Here is a 22,179-nt window from a genome sequence, read left to right on the forward strand (position 1 = left end):
ACCAATGCTCCAGCATGGTGCTAGTGGATACACCATCTTCCCTTCAAACAAGCTGTTAGCCAGTTGATGCTGCTAATCTTTCCAATTGTCTTTGGGTTTCAAACATTCCTGTTTTAAGGGAAATTATTGCAGAGATTGTGATAAAGCAATTCTGGTATCATTGGGAGTTACCAGATTTCCCTGATAACTTTCAGTCAGGCTTTCAGCATGGATATGTCACAGAGACACTCTGACCTCATTGGCTGATGGCCTCCTATCGCTAGGTAAGATTGTGTATCAGTGTTGATTTTCTTAGATCTGTCAGCAGATTCTGATAGCAGCTATTCACATACAGACCTTCGTTCCCTTAGACGTTGTTGTTCAGACAGTCCTGGTCCTTTCTCCTTTGAGAAATCCTAGAGGTTGGCTTTAGACAGTGCTTATGTGTTCTGAGAACTATCTTGTGCAGAAGTCTGCAATATTCTAGTTTGTCATCTCTCCTGCTGAACATGACTGTGAGTCTAGTGAGGGACACACTCAGATACGGTGAGTGGCTGCAAACAAACATGATATTTTAAATTGATATTGGCTGGCTGAAACAACTGAAGAACGGAAGGAAAGCTCACTTTTAAATGGTCTAAATGTAAAACAAGAACCTTGAGATGATAAAGGTTGATTCACAAGAGGCATAGAAAGCCAGTCCTAAAGGCAGCTACTCATTCACCCTGTTAAGCAGAGAGGAACAAATTGTGAAATATTGACTGTATAAAATAAGAAAGGAGTTAAGATGCTGTGTTGAAGAAAACCCCAATTCAACAGAGCGCACTTTTTAGCCAGGTTCCAACAGCCCATAGAGGACGAGGCAGCTCAACAGAAAGATGCTCATCATAAATGTGATGAGCACATTATAAAACCTAGATGGAAGGAAAATGAGTGAGCTGAGAGGACAATAGTGTTTTTCAAAATCTTGATTTAGCTTTATTTTTTCAATAACTGTCCTTATGTGCTGAGAATGATTTCAGCCCACTGTTTTAAACAGGGAAAGCCGTTTTTCAGCACGTTTATCTTATAATTGCAGAATAGCTACCTCATATTGTTGATCATTTAACCATTTTGGTAGCTGAAATTTCTCTCCTTTCACTCTTTAGTAGTTTCAATCAGACAGTAACATTAGTTTAAAGTACTATATTTGGGTTTGCTCATTACTGGGCTTTTAATCATTCTAGTTAAAGTTTTTGTTTGAATTGACCAGATGCTGGTTTTTAGAACTTTATTTATATGGTGGGGAAGGGGGAACATACTTGCACATCTGGTAGTTGTGTTGAGGAATTAGACAGTTTTGGGAAGAAATTCTTAAAGAAATTGATTTTATGACAGAATTCCAGCTTCCTAAAGATCCCCAGACATGCTTACTTAATGCTCCAGTTGTAAACAGAATGGCAGAGTAATTTCCTTTTTTTTTGTTTTGTTTTGTTTTGTTAGCAGCATGACTTTGTATTGCACATAAAAGTGTGACTTCTCCTGCTATGCAATTGTGGTATAGTAAAATATGGATTATCTTTGTAATTACTCCCAGGGGACTTCTGTGCCACAAAATTAAAAATTCTGTGCACAATATTTTAAAATTCTGCATATTTTATTTGTCAAAATAACACAATATAGTCATGCCAGTTTCAATTATGTTAATAATTTATTTCAAAATACCTGTCAACAAATATGTCTGTAACAATACAGACAACAAAAAAAAGATGCAGGAAATGTTTTTTGACAAATAGATTCCTTACTAGGCATATTAACACAGAACTTTGAGTAATAATTCATTTAAACTACAATACAGAAACGTATTTCCCGCACCCCTCAGAAGCAATGCAAAGGCTTCGGGGAGTCAGGGGTAATGGAGGAGCTGAGAGAGAAGGAAGTAATTGCTAGGAAGGAGCCTGGGAGTGGTTGGGTATGGGTGGAGAGGGATAGCTCAGTGGTTTGAGCATTGGCCTGCTAAACCTGGGGTTTAGAGTTCAGTCCTTAAGGGGGCCACCTATGGATCTGGGGCAAAATCAGTACTTGGTCCTGCTAGTGAAGGCAGGGGGCTGGACTCGTTGACCTTTCAAGGTCCCTTCCAGTTCTAGGAGATATGTTATCTCCATAAAAGAGAAGTATGGAACATGGGGTTTTTTTGCAGGTGGTTCAGTGGGGGGGGGGGGATTGTTAGGGACTTGGGGAGCCTCCCCCATGCAGGTCCTGGCTGACCCAAGCACATCTGCCCATGTGTCCCTCCTCCCCCTACCCCACGTGTCCCTGCATCCCCACTCAGCCATCCCCTGTCCCCTTCTCTTGTCCCCATCTGGCCCTGCACCCCCATTCAGCCACTCCTCCTCCCCATCCCCATGTGGCCCTGCAGTCCCCTCTCCCATTCAGCGCCACTCCCGTCTGTCCCCCCGACTAGCCTTTCTGATCTGTGTGTCCCCACTCTGTCTGTCCCTCCAGGCAGGGCGCTGTGAGGAACGCAGCCTCTGCTCTCTCCCTATCCACTCCTACGTCTGGTGAGCAGTGAACTGCCCAACAGGAGCCCCTGGTGGGTGAAAGGTGTAACTGCAGAGCCTCTCTGGCAGAATGTATTTTCTGTGGAGGAAAAAAAAAATCTACGGGGCACATGAATCCCCCCCAGAGTATTGTAATGGAAAAGTTTTCACACCAAGTACATACAGGAGAAAAGTGCCAAAAAAGAGGATAAGTATTTAGAAATTTGGTTACAATTTTTTGTGTATTCAGTGGAGCAAGCCAGAATCTTTTTTGCCTGTTTCTTTGAATATTAATCTGGTCCTGAATAAGTGCTGTACAATTAAGTATGTTAATGTTTTGTTGTAACTTTGCTTTAATTAAAAGTTTCAAAAGAAAAAAATTCTGAGTTCATACCTAGTATTGTTTGATATAAGACCTGAGCTTTTAAAGGTTTCTTATAGAAGCCATTTCTCAGGAGAGCTATAGCCTTTTTTCTGCCCAATTAAATAATGATGGCGTATAAAGACCTTGTTCTTTCTTTGTTGCCCTATTCATGCTTATTCCCACAGAGAACAAGGATAGAATGCTTGTCACAGCAACCATTGTGGAATTATTTTGAGCTGTTGAAAACCTGGTTGATTTGCAGTTTCAAAGAGCAAAAGATCTTGTTGCGATGCTTTGGAAGAGGAGCACTTGTTTTTATTGGAATATTTTCTTTTTAAACAGGCCACTCCTCCAGTGAACATTCCAGGGTCAACAAAGTTCACTCCCAATGGCCGTAGCTTTAGCGTCTCTTGGCAGTCACCTCCAGTTACCTTCACCGGCATTCCGGTAAGTGGAAGATGAACAAAGAAGGTACCTAACCAATGGAAAGTTTTAAAACTTATCAGTAATGCTCTTCTGATTGAAATTAAATGTGACAGAGATACAGAGAAACAAATACATTCCCACAAGTCCTGATTCTCCTCTTACACCAGCGGTTCTCAAACTATAGGTCGGGACCCCAAAGTGGGTCACGACCCCTTTTTAATGGGGTTGCCAGGGCTGGCATTAGATTTGCTGGGGGCCGAAGTCCAAACCCCATCGCCCAGGGCCAAAACCAAAGCCCGAGCCCCATTGCCAGGGGCCAAAGCCAAGGGCTTCAGCGTGGGGTGGCAGGGCTCAGGTTACAGGCCCCTGCCTGGGACTGAAGCCCTTGGACTTTGGCTTTGGCCCCCTTGCCCAGGACAGTAGGCTCAGGCTTTGGTTTTAGCCCTCCCTCCTGGGGCTGTGGGACTCTGGCGGGCTCAGGCTTTAGTCCCCCTCCTGGGATCAAGTAGTAACTTTTGGTGGCAGAAGGGGATCGTGGTACAATGAAGTTTGAAAACCCCAGTGTTATACTACATTGACTTACATTCAGTTACTCCGAATTTACAATATGTAAATAATTGGAGAATCGGGTCTGTAGTATATTTTTAAAACTATCTGATTACAAAAGAATTAACTGGGTAGCTGCAGCGTCTGTAAAATCTTCTACATTTGCCACTGCATGTGTCCGTGGTTTATATTTCTAAAGGATTAATTATAAAACTCGAGGAAATCAGCAATTTGATCATTCTCCTAGAAGGCATATTAGAAAGGTACTTATGTTTAAAGAATCTAGCAGAGGTGCTGATGTCCAATAGCTACTCCTGGGGGAATTCTGCGCCACTATATGTGAACAGAATTCATGTCCCCCGCAGATTTCTTTGCTTCCCTATAGAAAAATGACTTTCTGACAGGGAAGCTGCAAGAGCAGTCACAAACCACTCCCTAGCAGCACAGGTACAACGTTTCAGGCACCCACAGCAGCTCACAGAGAAAATCACTGCAGGGTTGGGGACACCCCAGCCAGTAGCTCCTACCCTGAGCCAGGATCAGCTGCTAGTCCTGGCTGGGCTGCTGGCAGGAGAGGATAGGACTTCCTCTTCCCTTGCAAGGAGTGACTGGGGCTGTGTCAGATCCACCCCCAGAAACCTCCCCCTGCTGCAGGAAACTCAGCATCCTCACCTGCTTCCTGCCCCCTGCGCTCATCACTCCTCAGCTGTGGGGAGGCTGTGTCACTCTATGGGGAGCTGCTGCTCCCCCATCCACCCAAGCCCTGTGCATCTGGACCTCCCATAGACAGACACCTCTGCCAAGCCTCACCCAGTACATTCAGAACCTAGCCCGCCCCACCCCACTGAACCTCAACCCCTGCTCTGACCCCGTCTCCAGACTCCCACCCCTCACTGAGCTCCCAGCACTCAAATCCCCACCCTCAGCCCCCAAATCCAGACCCCCACACCACTGATCGCCAACTAGCTGCACCCAGGCCCCCTCATCAAACCCCACTCCTTCAGCACACACCCCCTGCTGAGACCCCCACACTCTGGAAGCCCATGCAGAATCCCATTGCCCCTGTACCTGGAACCCCCTCAACAAGCCTCTGTGCATCCAGATCACTCCACTGAGCTGCCGGCACCCATATTGTCCCGCACAGAATCCTCTCGCCGCATACCCGGATCCCTCCACACTTGGATCCTGTCTGGTTGAGCCTACCTGCCCTGCTCCTGGTGCAGAGGGGCAGGGCCCCAAGGTGTTTCTGGGGCAGGCCCTGGCCTTGTGCTGTATCAGCGTCTGGTGCAGCCTCACTGTGAGTCAGTGTCCTGGGGGTGGGAGGACTGCAGGGTGATCTCCCACCTTTGTGCAGCCAGTGGCAAGTGCTCCCCACTGCCATGTTGGAGCCTCTGCATTTATTTATTGACAAATAAAATTTGTAGAATTTTGCAGAATTTTAAAATATTGGGCATATAATTTTTAGGGACAGAATGTCCTCAGGAGTAAATAGAGCAGAGCAAATCCTGTACAAATGAAAGAAAAGAATTGGCCTAATAAAACTGAATGATGTATTTTTAAGTCCTGATTCTAGCCTCAGATACATGCATGCAACTTCTGTTGATTTCACAAGAGAAAATTTTGCCTTTATTATTGAAAACATGCAGTTAGTATGTATTGAAATTATTTGTTAATGGTGGAGTATTGGATTTCAAGATCAATTTTGACAAGGATTATAAAATACCACCACAAGTCCCTGTGAGTAAGTTTATGAAAGTAAATGGAAATTTTGCCCGAGTAAGGACTGTTGAATCAGGCCTTTTGCTTAATTAAAGAAACTTTCCGCAATCCCATCCAAATAAAATAAAATGAAATAAGGGTCGAGAGAAACAACTAGATATACTAGGTGACAGGTACATAATTCAATGTGTGTCAAAAATTTAAATTAAAATCATTAATTTTAAGATGCAGAAAATCTGTTAGTGAATAAATAGAGTACAGCATATTCTCATTTTAATTTTTATTTAAAAATGTTAAGCAGGCTTCTGATCTGCTGGCAATCATTTTTATGGTGGATATCAAAGCATTTCATTTCAGATTACACAATCAAAATTTTCACAGTTTATCACATAATGCACACTAGTCATCCAGAGAGCCACATAGGGTTTTTTTCCCCTGACAATGTATAATAGACATGGTGATAACAGATATGGCCTCCCTGTCCTTCCTTCACCAACCTTTGGTAAGTCTTGGAGATTTTCTGCAGAGGCTGTGGTCTCCTGCAGAGCTGATAAAAATGAAAGTGGTTGAATCAATTACACTGCACTTTGCCAATGAATATTTATTAAATTCCATCAAGGAACAACTAACAGTGAAAGCCATCATGCTGGCAGCAATTTGAACAAGAGTGCCGCGACAGAGCATGCCATGCGTAAAGTACTCTCAGAATTCGATTGCACAACAATACAGTTGATAGAGTAATTATTAAACTAGCTCCTTTTGTGGAGTAGCAGAAATTGGCGCCAGTAGTATTGGGAATCCAAGAATGCAATTAGCGACATTGTAAATCAGACACTAAAAGGGACGGGATTAGACATGTAGGTATTTAGTTGACTTCAAGCAATAACATTGATCTTGCAACTATAGAGAGAGAGTGTTCCCAGCAGAATTTAAGAAACAACAAATAATTTTCTGGGAAATTATAAGATGCTTGTGATTTACAGTATAATTTAAAACAATTTCATGTGAAGACCTAGAGTAACAGTATTGATAGCACAATTATAGGCCATTCGGGGGCCCATATAGGCTATTTTTATCCCTCTTTCTCCTGACAACCTTGCAGATGCTGCTCATTGCAAAAATAAATAAATAAACCACACATCACCACTACAAGGACACATTTCTCTGTTTTATAATTGTTAATAGGCATTAAACATCTGATTAGGTGAAATGGACACTAATATTTTAAAGATGCACGTGAAGGCTGTTTTCTTCCTCTTTTTCCATCTGAGAGAGACAAAAGGTACTGCCATTGAAAAAGGGCACTCCAAGCAGTGTGAAAAATAGCCCATCATTCTTTGGCTTAGTGCTAATAATTATTACCGTTTAGCAGATAGTGCAGTTCACATCCTCAGAGAACTTTGCACACATTGCTGTGGCCAGGCCCTCACTAATGAATATTAGAGAGTTCAGCCCAGCTCCTCAAAGCACCTGTCTGGCTCTTTAGGCTCTTAAGTCCACCATTTAGGCACCACTGACATTCTCAAAGGTGCTGCTGAGGTGACCACGGGTCAGCATATGCAAAGTCGACTGAACCCTAATGTTGTCCCATAGTTAGTGTGCATCTCTGACCCTACCTCATGCTGAAGCTCCAGAGATGGGATTCTCAAATTAGTCATGGGGATCTCTGTCTCACCAGTCCTGTAGACAAGCTCTGAGCACACCAAGACCTGATACCTGTCAGATCTTGCTGGAGACAGGCCAGCGATAGGTGGTGGGGTAGAACAGTGCCCACCCAGGAGATGCACTGGACCACAGGGAAATGTAGGATGAACATGGAAGGGGTATCGCATGTGAGCGAGAGAGAGAGAGGGAGATGGTTTCAGTTGCTAGGACATGGGTTGCTTAAGTGTCTGAGCTGGCTTAGGTGCCTAGCTCTAGGAGAGGATTCATAGCTGAGGAATGCTCCTACATCTGCCTCATCAGCCAGGCACACGAGGTCAGCCACTGCAGTGCCTAAGATGCTGTCTTCACTCCTGGCTAGCTTAGGCAGCTCTGTGACTTCTGAAAGTCATTTCTAGGTGTGACAGGAGCCCTGGAGTGCAGCCTGGGATCGTGGGACTGCTGTGCCCCCTTAACTCTCCAGCTTGGGCTGTCTCTCACGATGCTTTGCTAGTGACAAGCAGCAAACCACTCCAGTTATCACTCAGCACAACAGCAGGTGGAGCCCCACACCCAGCTAGATTGCATGAATGCTCCCAGAGCCACTCATGAATCATGCAGAGAAAGGCACTAGCCAGATTCTCCCTTCCCCCCCCCCCCCCAGTTCCCACCACTGTACCTCAGGAATATACTGTCTTGCACTGCTCAAGATGAGCAGTGAAAATTTATTAATTGGTTCACCACTTCATCAATGGAAAGTGGATATACACCAGTCTTTGTAAACTTGAGCAAACACCCTTACCAAGCACTTCAGGCAAATTCACTGGTAAAGATAAAATTTATCTTTTGTAGTCAATAAATTTAAGTGATGGACAAAAAGTCAGAGTTACCAAAATAAAATAAAATATAAGCACGCAATCTAAACTCTCAATCCTATTAGACTGGACTGTGACTAGACTAAGCAGTTTTCTCACCCCACTGGATATTGCAGTTCACGGTACACAGGGTTCACCCTTGAAACCTGAGCCAGTCTTCAGTCTTCTCAGTGTCCTTGTTGCTTGCAGCTTAGATGGTGGAAGGAGAAAGGCCAAGCAGTGGGCCCCTGTATTCTGTTTTATACCCTTAGTCCATCTGCTTGGAGAACACAAGTCCAGGCATGGCTGGTGGGCATTGCTCAGTCACCAGGCAAGGTCGAGCAATTCCCCTGGTGTATCCTTACACAGGTGAGTGATTGAATTGTAACCCCCTTGCTGGAAAATGACTGTTGATGGTTGTTTGATACTCGCCTGGGCATTGCTTACTTTCCTTGCTGTTGTCTCTGGGCAGCTAATATCTGTCCGATTTGCAACTTACAGCATGTTTTACTGACAACCATATAACACAATCTCGTAACTTCATATGCACTGATGGTATACATATTTAGATAGAACAGTGACTTTCAGCAGATCATAACGTTTCCTGATATCTTTCATGGCATGCTTTATATGCAAGATCACAATTATATATAAATGAGGAATATGGGGGTTACAAGTTACCCCCAAGGTATAGAATGGCACACGAGGTTGCCAGGCACCCCATATAAGGCATGGGAGAGTTAGGCACCTAACTCAGGGCTGAGAATTCCATTGGGCAGCAGGCTGCTTCAGGGTTAGATACTCCCATGCTGAGCAGAGCAACAACTATGTATGTTTAGGATCTGGGCCTTCGTCCCTACTTACCATCACAACACCCTGCATTCTCCCTAATCCTCTTCTTAAAAGTAGGGTGGGAGTGTGACGGGTTCCCCCCAGGGGTGCCACTTGGAACTGGGGTACCACTGAGCCTGCCTGACCCACCAGCCTGGGCTCCCTTTCACCCTGTGGTGCTGTGATAAGTTGCCAAGCTCTCCAAGTTTGCTCTGTCACCAGCCTACACACAGATAGAGACACCCCCCCCTGCAGCCTCACACACATGCTGAGATCAGCTCTGCATGGGAAGGCTCAGCTAAGGCACCTCCCAGTTGTGAAGGCACGCACCAGCTTGTGCTGCATAGGGAACTGTACAGCATAAGCTCATAAAATTAGCTCCCTCCCTCAATGTGGAGAGAGATATGCAACAGCTTTCTGCTCCAAGTTGTAATTTTCACACACTGGTTTGAGACAAAACAAAAACAAGTTTATTAACCACAAGAGAGAGATTTTAAGTGATAGCAAACAGATCAAAGCAGATTACCTTAATAAACAATACCGCAAACGGAGCTTAACACACTAGATAGGTAGGATATGAACTAGCAAATTCTCACCCTGAGTGATAAACAGGCTGGCAGATTCTTAAGGCACAAGTTGCCTTGGTTTTCATACACAGGCTAAAAATCCCTCTAGCCTGGGACCATCACTTCCCCCAGTTTAGTCCTTGCCCTCAGATGTTTCCAGGTGTGTTGTTGTAGGGAGATTGAGGTCCCGTCATGATGTCATTGTCCCCTTTTTATATCTTCTTCCCTCTTGCTGGAAAGCTTTTTTGCTGTGAACTGAGTCAAATAGTTCCCATTGTGTAGTGCTATTTCTGAGAGGTTTCTATTCAATTCCTGGGGTAATCCCTGTGGTTGTGTGCATTTCCTCAATAAGCCATTAACGTTGTTTGGCCTTTTTACGGTTGTCCTAAAAAGCTGCTTGTGGGTGTTTTCAACCTCACACACATACATAGCCAAACTTCATAACTTCACATACGATGATAGCACATACAATCCAATGAGATATTACTGTCTAGCAGATCAAGACTTTTAGAATGCTACCTCACAAGGCATACTTTGTACAAAACATATCCTAATTACATGACAGTGGTGAATATTGGGGTGCCAGGATGTCACAGGGACATCTAACAGAGAACTGATCAATGTAAGTGATGAGGCCCTCCTGTGTCAGTGATGAGGCCCTCCTGTGTCAGTTCTACATACTCTGTGGCCTTAATCCTTGAGCTTGGTCTGAGCAGAGTCTATACATTGGCACAAGTAAGGTCAACTGATACGTATGATTCTCCATGTGGAACAGAAATAAATAAGTCTCACACCGATGGTGTACCTGTTCCCATACTCAACAGGGGCATATGCATAATAAAAAGAGGCAAGGTATGGGCATGTGTAAGGAGATCAACTGTCATGCAGATAATCCAGTGCGCAGGGATGACATTGGAGTTTGCAGATTGGTACCAGAGGGCCTAATTTGATGGCCATGCAGCAGCAGGAGTCTTATTAATGCAGGATTGGGTTCCCCATGCACTCAAGTGTGCTGTCCAGCTGTTTAAAGTAGCTTATGAGTGTGAATGCCAACCTCAGGACAGACTGTTACAAACTAGGGACAAACCCCTAACTGGCTGTGTTCTACAATTAGTAGGGCTGTCAAGCGATTAAAAAATTAATTGTGATTAATCGCACTGTTAAACAATAATAGAATACGCTTTATTTGGAATGTTTTCTAAATTTTCAAATATATTGATTTCAATTACAACACCGAATACAAAGTGTACCATGCTCACGTCATATTTTTATTACAAATATTTGCACTGTAAAAAACAAAAGAAATTGTATTTTTCATTTCACCTCATACAAGTACTGTAATGGAATCTCTTTATCATGGAATTGAACTTACAAATGTAGAATTATGTACAAAAAATAACTTCATTCAAAAACAAAACAAGGTAAAACTGTAGAGCCTACAAGTCCACTCAGTCCTATTTCTTGTTCAGCCAATCGCTCAGACAAACAAGTTTGTTTACATTTGCAGGAGATAATACTGCCCGCTTCTTGTTTACAATGTCACCTGAAAATGAGAACAGGGGTTCGCATGGCACTGTTGTAGCTGGCGTTGCAAGATATTTACGTGCCAGATGTGCTAAAGATTCATATGTCCCTTCATGCTTCAACCACCTTTCCAGAAGACACGCATCCATACTGATGATGGGTTCTGCTTGATAACGATCCAAAGCAGTGCAGACCAATGCATGTTCACTTTCATCATGTGAGTCAGATGCCACCAGCAGAAGGTTGATTTTCATTTTTGGTGGTTTGGGTTCTGTAGTTTCCGCATCAGAGCTGTTGCTCTTTTAAGACTTCTGAAAGCATGCTCCACACCTCGTCCCTCTCAGATTGTTTCAGATTCTTAACCTTTGGGTTGACTGCTGTAGTTATCTTTAGATATCTCTCATTTGTAGCTTCTTTGCATTTTGTCAAATCTGCAATGGAAGTGTCCTTAAAATGAACAATATGTGCTGTGTCATCATCCAAGACTGCTATAACATGAAATATAAGGCAGAATGGAGGTAAAACAGAGCAGGAGACACACAATTCTCACCCAAGGAGTTCAGTGACAAATTTAATTAGTGCAATATTTTTTTAACGAGTGCCATCAGCATGGAAGCATGTTCTCTGTAATGGTGGCCGAAGCATGAAGGGGCCTATGAATGTTTAGCATATCTGGCATGTAAATACCTTGCACTGCCAGTTACAAAAGTGCCATGTGAATGCCTGTTCTCACTTTCAGGTGACATTGTAAATAAGAAGTGGCAGCATTATCTCCCAGAAATGTAAAGAAACTTGTTTGTCTTAGCAGTTGGCTGAACAAGAAGTAGGACTGAATGGACTTGTAGTCTCTAAAGTTTTATATTGTTTTGTTTTTGAGTACAGTTATGTAACAAAAAAAATATTACATTTGTAAGTTGTACTTTCACAACAAAGAGATTGCACTACAGTACTTGTATGAGGTGAATTGAAAAATACTATTTCATTTATCATTTTTACAGTGCAAATATTTGTAATAAAAATAATATAAAGTGAGTACTGTACACTTTGTATTCTGTGTTGTAATTGAAATCAATATATTTGAAAATGTAGAAAAAATCCAAAAATATTTAATAAATTTCAATTGATATTCTATTGTTTAACAGTATGATTAAAACTGATTAATCGCGATCAATTTTTTTAATCACAATCAATTTTTTTGAGTTAATCGCATGAGTTAACGGCGATTAATCAACAGCCCTAATAATTAGATTTCACCAACCAAGTAACAAGTGTGAATTCCTAAAGCATGATAACAGCCTTACCATGGAGTCACAGACAGTCCGCTTGGGCACTCCTGTATATCTTGCCACTTAGCCAAGCCTGCCTTTGTGAAAGATTGCCACTTACACCAAAAATCACAACAATATTCAGGTTACTCCCAGTCCCAAAGGACGAGTCACCCTAGGTCAATTGTACTTCAGATCTCAAACCAAAGACCACGCTCATAGCCAAACCTATAATATGAACTAAAGATTTATTAAGTAAGAAAAATAAATGAGTTACTTACAAGGTTAAAACCAGTAAACAGACACATAAATGAGATAGTTTCCAAAAGGTAATAGTGGCTGCTATAATATGCAAGTTCTAGAGTTTCTTTAGGGCTAACCTAAGCCAAGCAGCTTGGGGATCCCTGGCTAATATATTGGCCTCTGAATTCCAAGTAGCATAGTGACCACAATTCTTCCTTGACAGGGCTTTTTATGCCCTTCCCCCAGTGTTCAAGCTGTGATAGGATGAGGGCTTGTGCACACACCCTCTTCATGGGTATGGGGGAAAAGCAGTTTACAAAGTTTGTGGCCACTGATGTTCCACGGTGGCTTGTCTGGTGTCGAAAGGCCTGCTTTTGTTGGGGAGAAGATGACACCTTTTGTGATAAACTAGCATTTCACACTTGGTAATACTTCTCTACTGCCTGTGGGGTTTCACAGTTTTAGCAAACACTTTTATAGTTACAGAGCAAACACTTAAACTTTACCTTATAACATGAGATACAGATATTGTAAGTGAGATTAATACTTGCAGCATCCTACAAGCATTTCATAAAATCTAAAACACATTATTATCATGCTAATATCTATTTTAACAATACTGACACACCGGCAAGCCAGACTGTTTCCAGTTGCATGTTTGTCAGTGTTCAGTGAGACCTGGAGCGTTGGCAGAAGCTGGCCACCTGGTCTGCCAGCATCACATGTGCATCTCTGCCGTGTGCCAAGAACATAAATCATGGCAGCCATTAAAAGACTCAGAAGGGTGGAACCAGAGAAGATCTGTGAGTATGGGATTTCAGAGTCAGATTCAGCTCCTGATTCTACTGGGAATTGTACTTAGAGATCTTCACTCTCATTTTCTGTAAGTCCCCTGCTCCGAATACTCATGGGAGGGGGGCATCCCCCACAGGAGAGGAACCAGTTCTGATGCCTCCCTCCTTACAGCTGCCAGCATAGTGGGCATTTTGGGGAAGTGGCTGGAACACACAGTGCTCTGGCAATCCCCAACTAGAGGATCATAGACAGCTGGTGGTGTTTAGCATCACTGCCAAACTGCATCGAGGCTGGGACAGAGAAGCAGGGGGCTATAATCATCTCCCTGACAGCTGCATCATGGCTGCACCCAGCATAAGCTGGGCACAGCAGAATATCTGGCCTTCAGTGTATGCTACAATTCAATGGAAGCATACTAGAACATTTCAGCATGGTGCCAACAGTTTCCCAAACCACTGCACAAAAATAGACTACAGACTTCAGCTGAGGGCTTGTCCACACAAGTTAAACAGTGTTTTTGTAACCAATCAATCTCCTCTGATCCATTTATCACACCACACTTGGGGAAAGCAGTTGTTCAGTAAGATTCACACCCCCCGCCCATATTCAACCATTTGTCAACCGAGATTGTGTATCAGATCATTCTGGTAAAGTCTGAGCCACTACCTTTAGTGCCTTAACAGGACATGCAAACAAACCATCACCAGCAGGACATGGGCAATGCACTCTGGGATGTCCTGTCACACAGCAAGCTGGGAGGAAGATGGACTGACCAAGCTAGGTGTTCAAGCACAGTTAAGGAATCCCATCCACATGGCACAACAACAGTTTAACAAATGGGTTACAGAATGGCAGCCATGTGCCAGCTTAGGACGCCACAAAGGACAAACGTGGTTAGCAGAGGCACAGTTTCCAATCAAGTATTTACCATATGGCATGTGACCACGTGCAGTGTTTAGAATCAGCCACACCACTAACTGGTTGGAACCATTCCTGATTTACACCAGTGTAACTGAGATCAGAATCTTGCCAGAAGTAATTTGATTAAATGATGAATCGTTATATTACTGTAAACCAGAGTTTTCCTTCACTAGACTGTTCTCTGCTGTGCCTGCAGTTAGATAAGAGCTTTCTGCTCAACAAATTCTCTATGTGTTTATAGCAATGGCATTGCTAGAAAGCAGTTAGCCAGGCGGAAACAAAGAATATGCAGTTTCCTTGTCCTGGTCAAGTCCATTCTAATTCTTCAAAATGAATGGTATGAGAGTTTAAAAAGGCAGTGGTGAAAAAGTGATAGTTTACAAAGGACTGTTACTTGCACGATCTTCAACAATTTGTTGGAATCTAAACTCAAGGGCACAGCAATCTCCATTTTCAGAAACATCTTAAGAAAAACACATTTCTCTGTGTACACCAAAATGAGCATTCAGGGATATCGCAAACATTTAACAACTCCTCCTAGGGTTCTTGTAGATAGTTTTTGTGTTGATCTCCTCCACACAGGAGCGGAATCACCTCCTGAGAGGTCAGAGTTCACAGGAAAGGTTTAGGGCTACCAAAATCGGTATTGAGTTGATTTGAGTTGTCCATGGCCAGGCCCTTGTAGTAAGCTTACTCAAAAGGGGGTGCGTGGGCAAAAGCCATCTACCACCCTGCTCTGGCAGGGGCCCAGAGCCACCCAAAGATGGGAAAAGACTCCTAAGGTGGTTTCGAGGGCATGGGAAATGATGATGATTCAGTACATCTCCTTGACAGCCTCTGCCAGCAGGGATCCTAGGGAGCCATAAACTAGAATGAACATCCCCGGTAGAACTGCCAGGGGAGCGCTCTGGTCGTACTTACAGTGCTCCCTCCAGGGGGAATCCCCCTTTTATGTAGCTGCCCCAGGGATGCAGGTGTGTAAACCACACCCTACAGTAATAAGTGAAAGCCTTTGACTTTAGTGTGGGTTATTCGGTTTTAATCTTAGCCAAGCTACACCCCACCCATGAGTTAATCGCACTTTTCCCGGATCAAATGACAAGTCATTAACTATTCATCATGACCATTCACTATCTCAGAGTGAGAACTATTTAGGACTCTTAACAAGAAAAACTCAAAATCATCCATTTTCTTTATTTCCCAACATACATAGTCATGTTGCTCTGTGTTCTAGTTTGTTCTATTCATGCTGCTGGAGGGTCACAGGAAGAGGGAAGGAAGTTCATCACATGCAGATAAAGCTATGAGGACACTTTTCAGAACAGATCCCCTAACTTTTGGAGGGTCAGATATCACATACTCACTTCACTTGACTATCTTTCTCACCACACACCAGGAACTGGGATTTCCTAGGAAACAGCCAGTGGTGGACATGCCAGCAGTGGTGCCAACTAATATGTTTATATTGTATGTACATACATGTATGCTTTATTAACTGCATTTGTGTGTGTGTTGCCAGGTCTCACCAACTCATAATCGTCCTGCAGGGACTGGAGAGCCAAAACAACAGACCCACACAGTTCTCTCATCACCGCCCAGAGTATCATTTGGCTTAAGGTAGGAGACCATTAACTCCTATTGACAGAGCAGTAGGTTCAATATTTGGAGGGAGCCTGTAGGCAGCAGGAGTACAGAAGAGTCAAATGCCGAGAATCAGAACTGGCACTGCCTGTCTGTGTGGTGTTTTTCCTTTCACTAGAACACAACAGCAATAGACACACATTTTTCTCTCTCTCATTAGTACAGAAAATAAAGGTTTTGGAGGAACGGAATTACAGAGTTTCAAAAGACATGAAAAGGTTTCAAAAGGTATTAGGCAATACCCCAGATGAATCTGAGCCATGAAGTTCCAAGTCAGACCTGAATTTCACTAAAATTCAAGCAGCAAAGAGTCCTGTGGCACCTTATAGACTAACAGCTTTTGTGGGTGAATACCCACTTCTTCGGATGAAAAGCTCATGCCACAGGACTCTTTGCTGCTTTTACAGATCCAGACTAACATGGCTACCCCTTTGATACTAAAATTCAAGGGTGTTTGGATCCAGTATTCTAGTTTGGAACATCTCTGAACTTCACTACACTGCCTTGCATATTCCCTTGGATCCAGGGATATCTTCATGCTCATCAGCATTCATGCAGTATTTTTACTTAATTCGTGTAACCATGGAAAATGTATCTTACAACAGATCATTTAGGTCAAGATATTTTTGGTTTCACTAAGAAACCAGGCACTTTGCTCTTGGCTGTGGAAATGATCCACCTCCTCTGAAGTCAAGGGATGTTGAATCAGGCACCACATAAATTCATGAGACTGTTTTTGCTTTTTATGTTCAAAATCCCACGTTGGATCTAAATTTCAAACATTATAAGAAATCCTTAATAAATCTGAAGAAATGTAAAATGACATTAAAAGAGATACCATGCTTATTGTTTTTTCAGGTCTTCCAAATCAAATCTGTTCTGTTTACCAGACAAACATTATTTTTCTAATTACATAGGCTACAAACTCAACCTAGGGTTCTTACTGGTTTGTATGCTATTCCCAGTAGTGAATTTTCAGTGATCAAAATGTTGCTGCCACACGTATTGCTGATGTAGGAGGCAGAGCAGAATCCAGGTAACTCTCCCCTAGGTGTTCTGCAGTGTTTACAGTATTAAACTTCATTTTGTCTGTAACGTAAGCAGATATGACTCAAAGATACACAGGGACAAATCTGGCACTTGTGTAATGGTGCAGTTATTTTAGAGTTGCACCTGCTTACACTAGGGCTGATGCAAATATGTTGAATAGGGAGGTGCCATTTTAACAGTTACTTTAAGCTTACCCTGACACTTATTCCACATTGTAGCTTGTGCTTTAGGGTTTGTAGTCACAGATCTCAAACAAAGAATGCTTGTACAGTGCTAGCTTTGGAATATCAAGTGACTTACAGAGAGCTACCATTAAAACAAAACCAACATTCACTATCTTCTTTCATGTAGAATACTGTACCAGTCTGTTTATAGTGAGAGTCTAAGGAAAATCCAGGGCTAGATACGAACATGTAGATGGTCTTCTGAATTTAGTGGCTTTTCCCCTAAATGCAATAGCTACCATATGGGACAACTATCACATAATTCCAAGGCTTGCCTACAGCTGTGAAAAATGTTTATACTGCAAACCTAAAACAAGCAAACCTCTTGCCTGCTGTACTCCAGACAGCACTGCAGTAATAGTTGTGATTTTCTATTACTGCATGGCACTCTGTGGTATATCTGACTCCAGGGCTATATATATTATAGGGACTAGTCCTGGATTGGCAGAGATGGACAAAGGGATCTAATAAGTCTTTCTAGTTGCTAATTTCTAGGATTCTCTTAAAGATACATCAGGGGAACCAGAGGAGCATTTTCTAATCTAGTTTATTATGAATGGGAAGGGAGAAGAGGCAGATGGCCTATTCCCCTCACACACCTTACAAAGGATTGGGTGGGCTAGAGGCTTGCTTGCTGAGCCCTTGAAGCAACAGAGGAGTGAGCCCACCAGCTACTCTCAGAGGGGGGAGCGGTCGGAGTGGATCACTCAATAGCAGGTTTCACCTCACTCCTAGTCTGACTACTTCAGCAGAATCCTGGTAATTTGAAAATAGTAAGAGATCCATTGAAAATATGAGGTTCTTTCAATGTCATGCTGCATTTAGATTATTTTGTCTCTTTCAAAAAGTGTGTGGTGATGAGGGATAGCTAAAAATCTCTTGTTAATGAGGTGTCCCTTTTTCTTGGACAGGAAACCTAGAGGGGAGGGGAAAAAATGCCGAAAAGTGTATGGGATGGAGAACCGAGATATGTGGTGTACTGCCTGCCGTTGGAAGAAAGCCTGCCAAAGGTTCGTCGACTGAAGACTGGAAGCGCGGAGGACCCAGGGGATGGGAAGTACAATAGCAGGATCCTGTTGCTGCAGCTGCCCCAGCCTACCCTCCAGTGCTGCCTTTTAAACAGACTTGTATTCCAAAACAAAGCACTTGTAGCCAAGGAGAAGCACTTAGCAAAACCAGTGTGGAGCAATAGAGAAAAAAAAAAAAGTCTTATCAAGTATTGAACCCAGAGCAGCTATTAATGTTTTTCATAAAACAAAAAATAACTTGTTGCTAACTCTGAACTACTTGCTCCCCATGACTGTTCTTTAACCGTGTCAATGTCTATGCTGTGAACGTCTGTATCAGTTGAACCAAGCACCGCATCTTGTCCTGAAATGAAGATTTCTTTTTAAAAGCCTAATTAACAATTTAAGACATATAAGCTACAGTTCACTCAACAGCAGCCATACCAAGAGTGGAACCTGTTAAATAATTCTGCTGATGTGAATGATCTTGGTTGGATTCCTCATTTTCGGGTGTTTTTTTGAGGAATTCATACCTTGGTATGTCAGAAGGACAAGCAACATTACTCCTGGATGATTTTTTAAAAGCAGTCACAAACCGGAACAAAGAGTGGAGCTAAGTTTTAAATTAGATGGCAATACTCCAGAGAAGGAAAAATTATGGGAAACCACCAGCAGATCTCAGCCACAAGTCAGTCCAAGATTTGAGGGAAGGCATTTCAACGATGATTGAAACATACAGGAATATAATTTGGGTTCCAGTATCTTTTCTCATCACCGGTTCCTTTTCCTAGCAATGACCATCTTATGCTGTTGAAGCCCTATTAAGAACTGGATGATATGTAATATCTATTCAGGGATATGAGCCAACCCAGCAATTCAACTCTTGCTTCCTTTCCTCCTGTGTATAAGATGGTTACTAAATTAAGGGTGCACTCATTCTTTCCATTAGCAATGCCAAATTTTATTTGTGCAAAAAATGTATAGAAAACAAAAACACCCGAGAAGTGCTCCCACCGCATCATCCCAGCAAGTGGAATACGACAGCAGTGGAGCAACATATGTATATGTTAAGTAAAGTCCTTTTTTTATTTAAAAAAAGTCACTGAGGTCAGAAATAGCCAATTTTCATGCAGAGGGCACTTTGATGGATGTGTGTGCTATGGTGTATTTAGTGCTTCAGGCTGTTAGAGGGTGTAAATCCAGAATGCTGATGTTTTATCCCTAGATAGATGAGGTTATTTAAGTGAGAAAATAAAGTAAAGCGGAAATGCCATATGAATGAGCACCACCAACTCCTGCCTGTTTCAAAACAAAACAAAACATAAGCATAGGCACCTATCATATGAATAGGGCTATACAGGCCCACTACCAGCAGGGCTTGTTTTTCATGGAGTCTGATAAACTGGATCACATAGCTCTCATGACAGCATTACTTAACTTGCATTGCTGCCTATGCCCATTTAGAGAACAAAAGTGCACACTTTTGAACATAGCCTAGAGTGTAGTGTTAAAGCAAAGGCAATACATGTTTGAATGGAAAGAACAAAAGAATAGTAAGAGCCTGTTTTTTTTAAACAAATTATTTGCTCTGTTGCATGCCTAATTTGAGCATTATTTCTGCAACTGTGTTTACAAATCATGCAATTTTCATGCACAAGTGGCTAGTGAAGGTCACTTGCATGCATACAGTTACCTGATTTTTATGCACAATTGACACCTAACTTGTTTAGAAAAATCAGACCCTAAAATCCAGCCCGGATAATAAAACAAAACGTGAAATAAATTAACACAACAGAAGGTAAAGATTGGCAGATATACGGCGCCATCTGCACTCTATTGTTTGCACTTCCTTATCTTTTGGTGAGGTCATAAGTCATGGCTTTTCCTTCTGTTAATTTTTTTTTTTTTTTCAAAGATTTCTTTAGGGAAATCTCTCAACAATTTGTAACGGTTTCTAGTTACTTCCTTTTAAATGCTGACATTGTTGTCAGTGCCTTTACAATGGTGGGACACAGAATGTGGATCTTGCTCCACTGATATCCCTCCTTATTTCTAAAAGCCTCTCAAGATGCTTATAAAACAACAATTATGACCCCTATTGGCCTCATATTCGTTACTTATCCCCATCATTGTTCCCTTCTCCCTTATTTACTCTGATCTCTTGAATTTTAAAGAGGATTTTTAAATATATTATTGTAATTGGTTTCTAAAATGTTATATAGCATCATGAGCACCTTGGCAGGGGGCACTTTATAAATGAACATATTAATTAAATCATAAAATTTCCACAACATGGGGCAAATTCTGGTTGGCCCCAGGAACCAGGCACAGCACTCGTCCCAGCTGTAATACTGGAGGAAAACGAGTTAGAGGGCACAAACCTTTTTAATTGCATGTATTCTCAGCTCGCTCTGGGCATGCTCAGAGGCTTCACATAAACTTTAGCAAAGCCATTCCCATAACATAATTCACATAGCCACTCCCATACTGCTAACTTTATATCATTTTTAGATAGGCACACAAATAGACCACCAAAGCTGTGTTATTGTCCACCTCTCAGAGTTACACACACTTTCATTCTGTTCTTGATAAGAGTAAGATTATTTACAACAAGCTGCATGAATGGGCCACTGCCTGGCCAAAGTGCTTGGCTCATATGTCTGTATGGACTACTTCCCTACACTGTTTAACCACATCAAGTCACGCTTCCATGGAGGGTCTGTCAGGTGACCCCTGATTTTTCAGAGCAGTCAGAATCTGGTGATCGGTTTCCATCATGCATTCTCACAGTTGGGCCATGGGTTCTTTGGTATGTGTGTACATACACCACTAGCAGCCAGAACTTGACCCTTAAAATATAAATATTGAAGGATATATATATATATATATAATTCTTTTAACCACTTAGTAGAAATGATGCTGGTCACAGAAGTTGGTACCACATGATCTTATCAAACTTTTATATTGACAGATATACCACGGGTTCCTAATTTTTGCTGAAGGGACTTTCCTGCTACAGCAAAACAAATGTATTTTGGGGAAAAAGCCTGAAAAAAGGAAATTTCAAGCAAAAGGGGAACATTTTAGACAAGCATTTTATACATGATTAGCTTGTCTCTCTATTCCTGCATAAAATGCCAAATATGGGAAATATATAAAATTTAGATAAGATTATTCACTAGCTGTTTCCATCCAGGTCAATTGATCTGATTCTGCACTGCCTTGCACCTTGTGTTGTCCTTTACAGGTGTGCAAAGTAAGCCAAACTTCCATTCTGATTTGCATATTTGAATCTGCTTTTCATAGGTGTCAACTGCCATTCAAGTTGGTGCAAACATGCCCAGTGGGTCTAGCTGTGTGAATAAGGTGAGCAGGCTTCATACCTGGTCAGACTCTAGGGCAGGAGATTTTATGCAATTCAGTCATCTAATTGGGATATCTGAATACTGATTGTTTAGTGATCAATCAGTTCCCTGCTCCCCTTCCAGCTGTTTTGTTAGCAATAAGCAATGATACAGCAAGAAGGCAGAGATCTTTATGGAACATGTATATAGGCCAATGTTACATGCTGATACCTCTGTGTTTTTCCAGTATTAGCCTGGCCACCAGCTTGCATACGTAAGCTCCAGGTGTCACTCCAAACTGGGTCTCCTCCTGAAACCTGAGCCTGTTTCTTTCTCCAGTCCCACTCACTTATATAACACCCTCAAGTTTTCCCTGAGAGCGACACCCTACATAGCAGTACGGTATCATTCTAGCCATATCTCCGTTGCCATGGTCTGGTCAGGGACTATCTAGAGAGACCTTGCCTGGAGATCTGGTGAATTAAATGTACAGATGTCACTTCAATGGACCTGCAGGGAAGCCTTCTCTCTCCCATAGGTCCATTAAGAGAGCTGCTCAAGAGCCTGGGAGAAGGATGTGAAATTAGGAGTCTCCTGGCCAGTTGGGAAGGCTTAACCGGTATGAGGGCTTGTCCCCATCCTTGATTGGACCAAACTCCATAGCAGTCATCACTAAAATCAAATTATACTGCTCTTTACTATAACAGTGGTGGTTGGAAA

General features: G+C 42.4%; 1 protein-coding gene across 2 annotated transcripts in view; it reads left to right on the plus strand.

Annotated features, from left to right (window-relative positions):
* ZNF704 (zinc finger protein 704) overlaps window positions 1-20,957 on the plus strand; it is a 136,413-nt gene extending 115,456 nt beyond the window's left edge. For both annotated transcript variants that reach the window (XM_054017747.1, XM_054017748.1), the window contains exons 7-9: window positions 3,205-3,309; window positions 15,713-15,810; window positions 18,020-20,957. In XM_054017747.1, coding sequence (XP_053873722.1) covers window positions 3,205-3,309; window positions 15,713-15,810; window positions 18,020-18,131 — 315 coding nt within the window. In that variant the 3' untranslated portion in view covers window positions 18,132-20,957. The remainder of the gene's footprint in view (window positions 1-3,204; window positions 3,310-15,712; window positions 15,811-18,019) is intronic.
* The last annotated feature ends 1,222 nt before the right edge of the window (window positions 20,958-22,179 follow it).

The sequence above is a fragment of the Malaclemys terrapin genome, chromosome 2, assembly GCF_027887155.1.
Source record: "Malaclemys terrapin pileata isolate rMalTer1 chromosome 2, rMalTer1.hap1, whole genome shotgun sequence".
Classification (NCBI taxonomy): domain Eukaryota; kingdom Metazoa; phylum Chordata; order Testudines; family Emydidae; genus Malaclemys; species Malaclemys terrapin.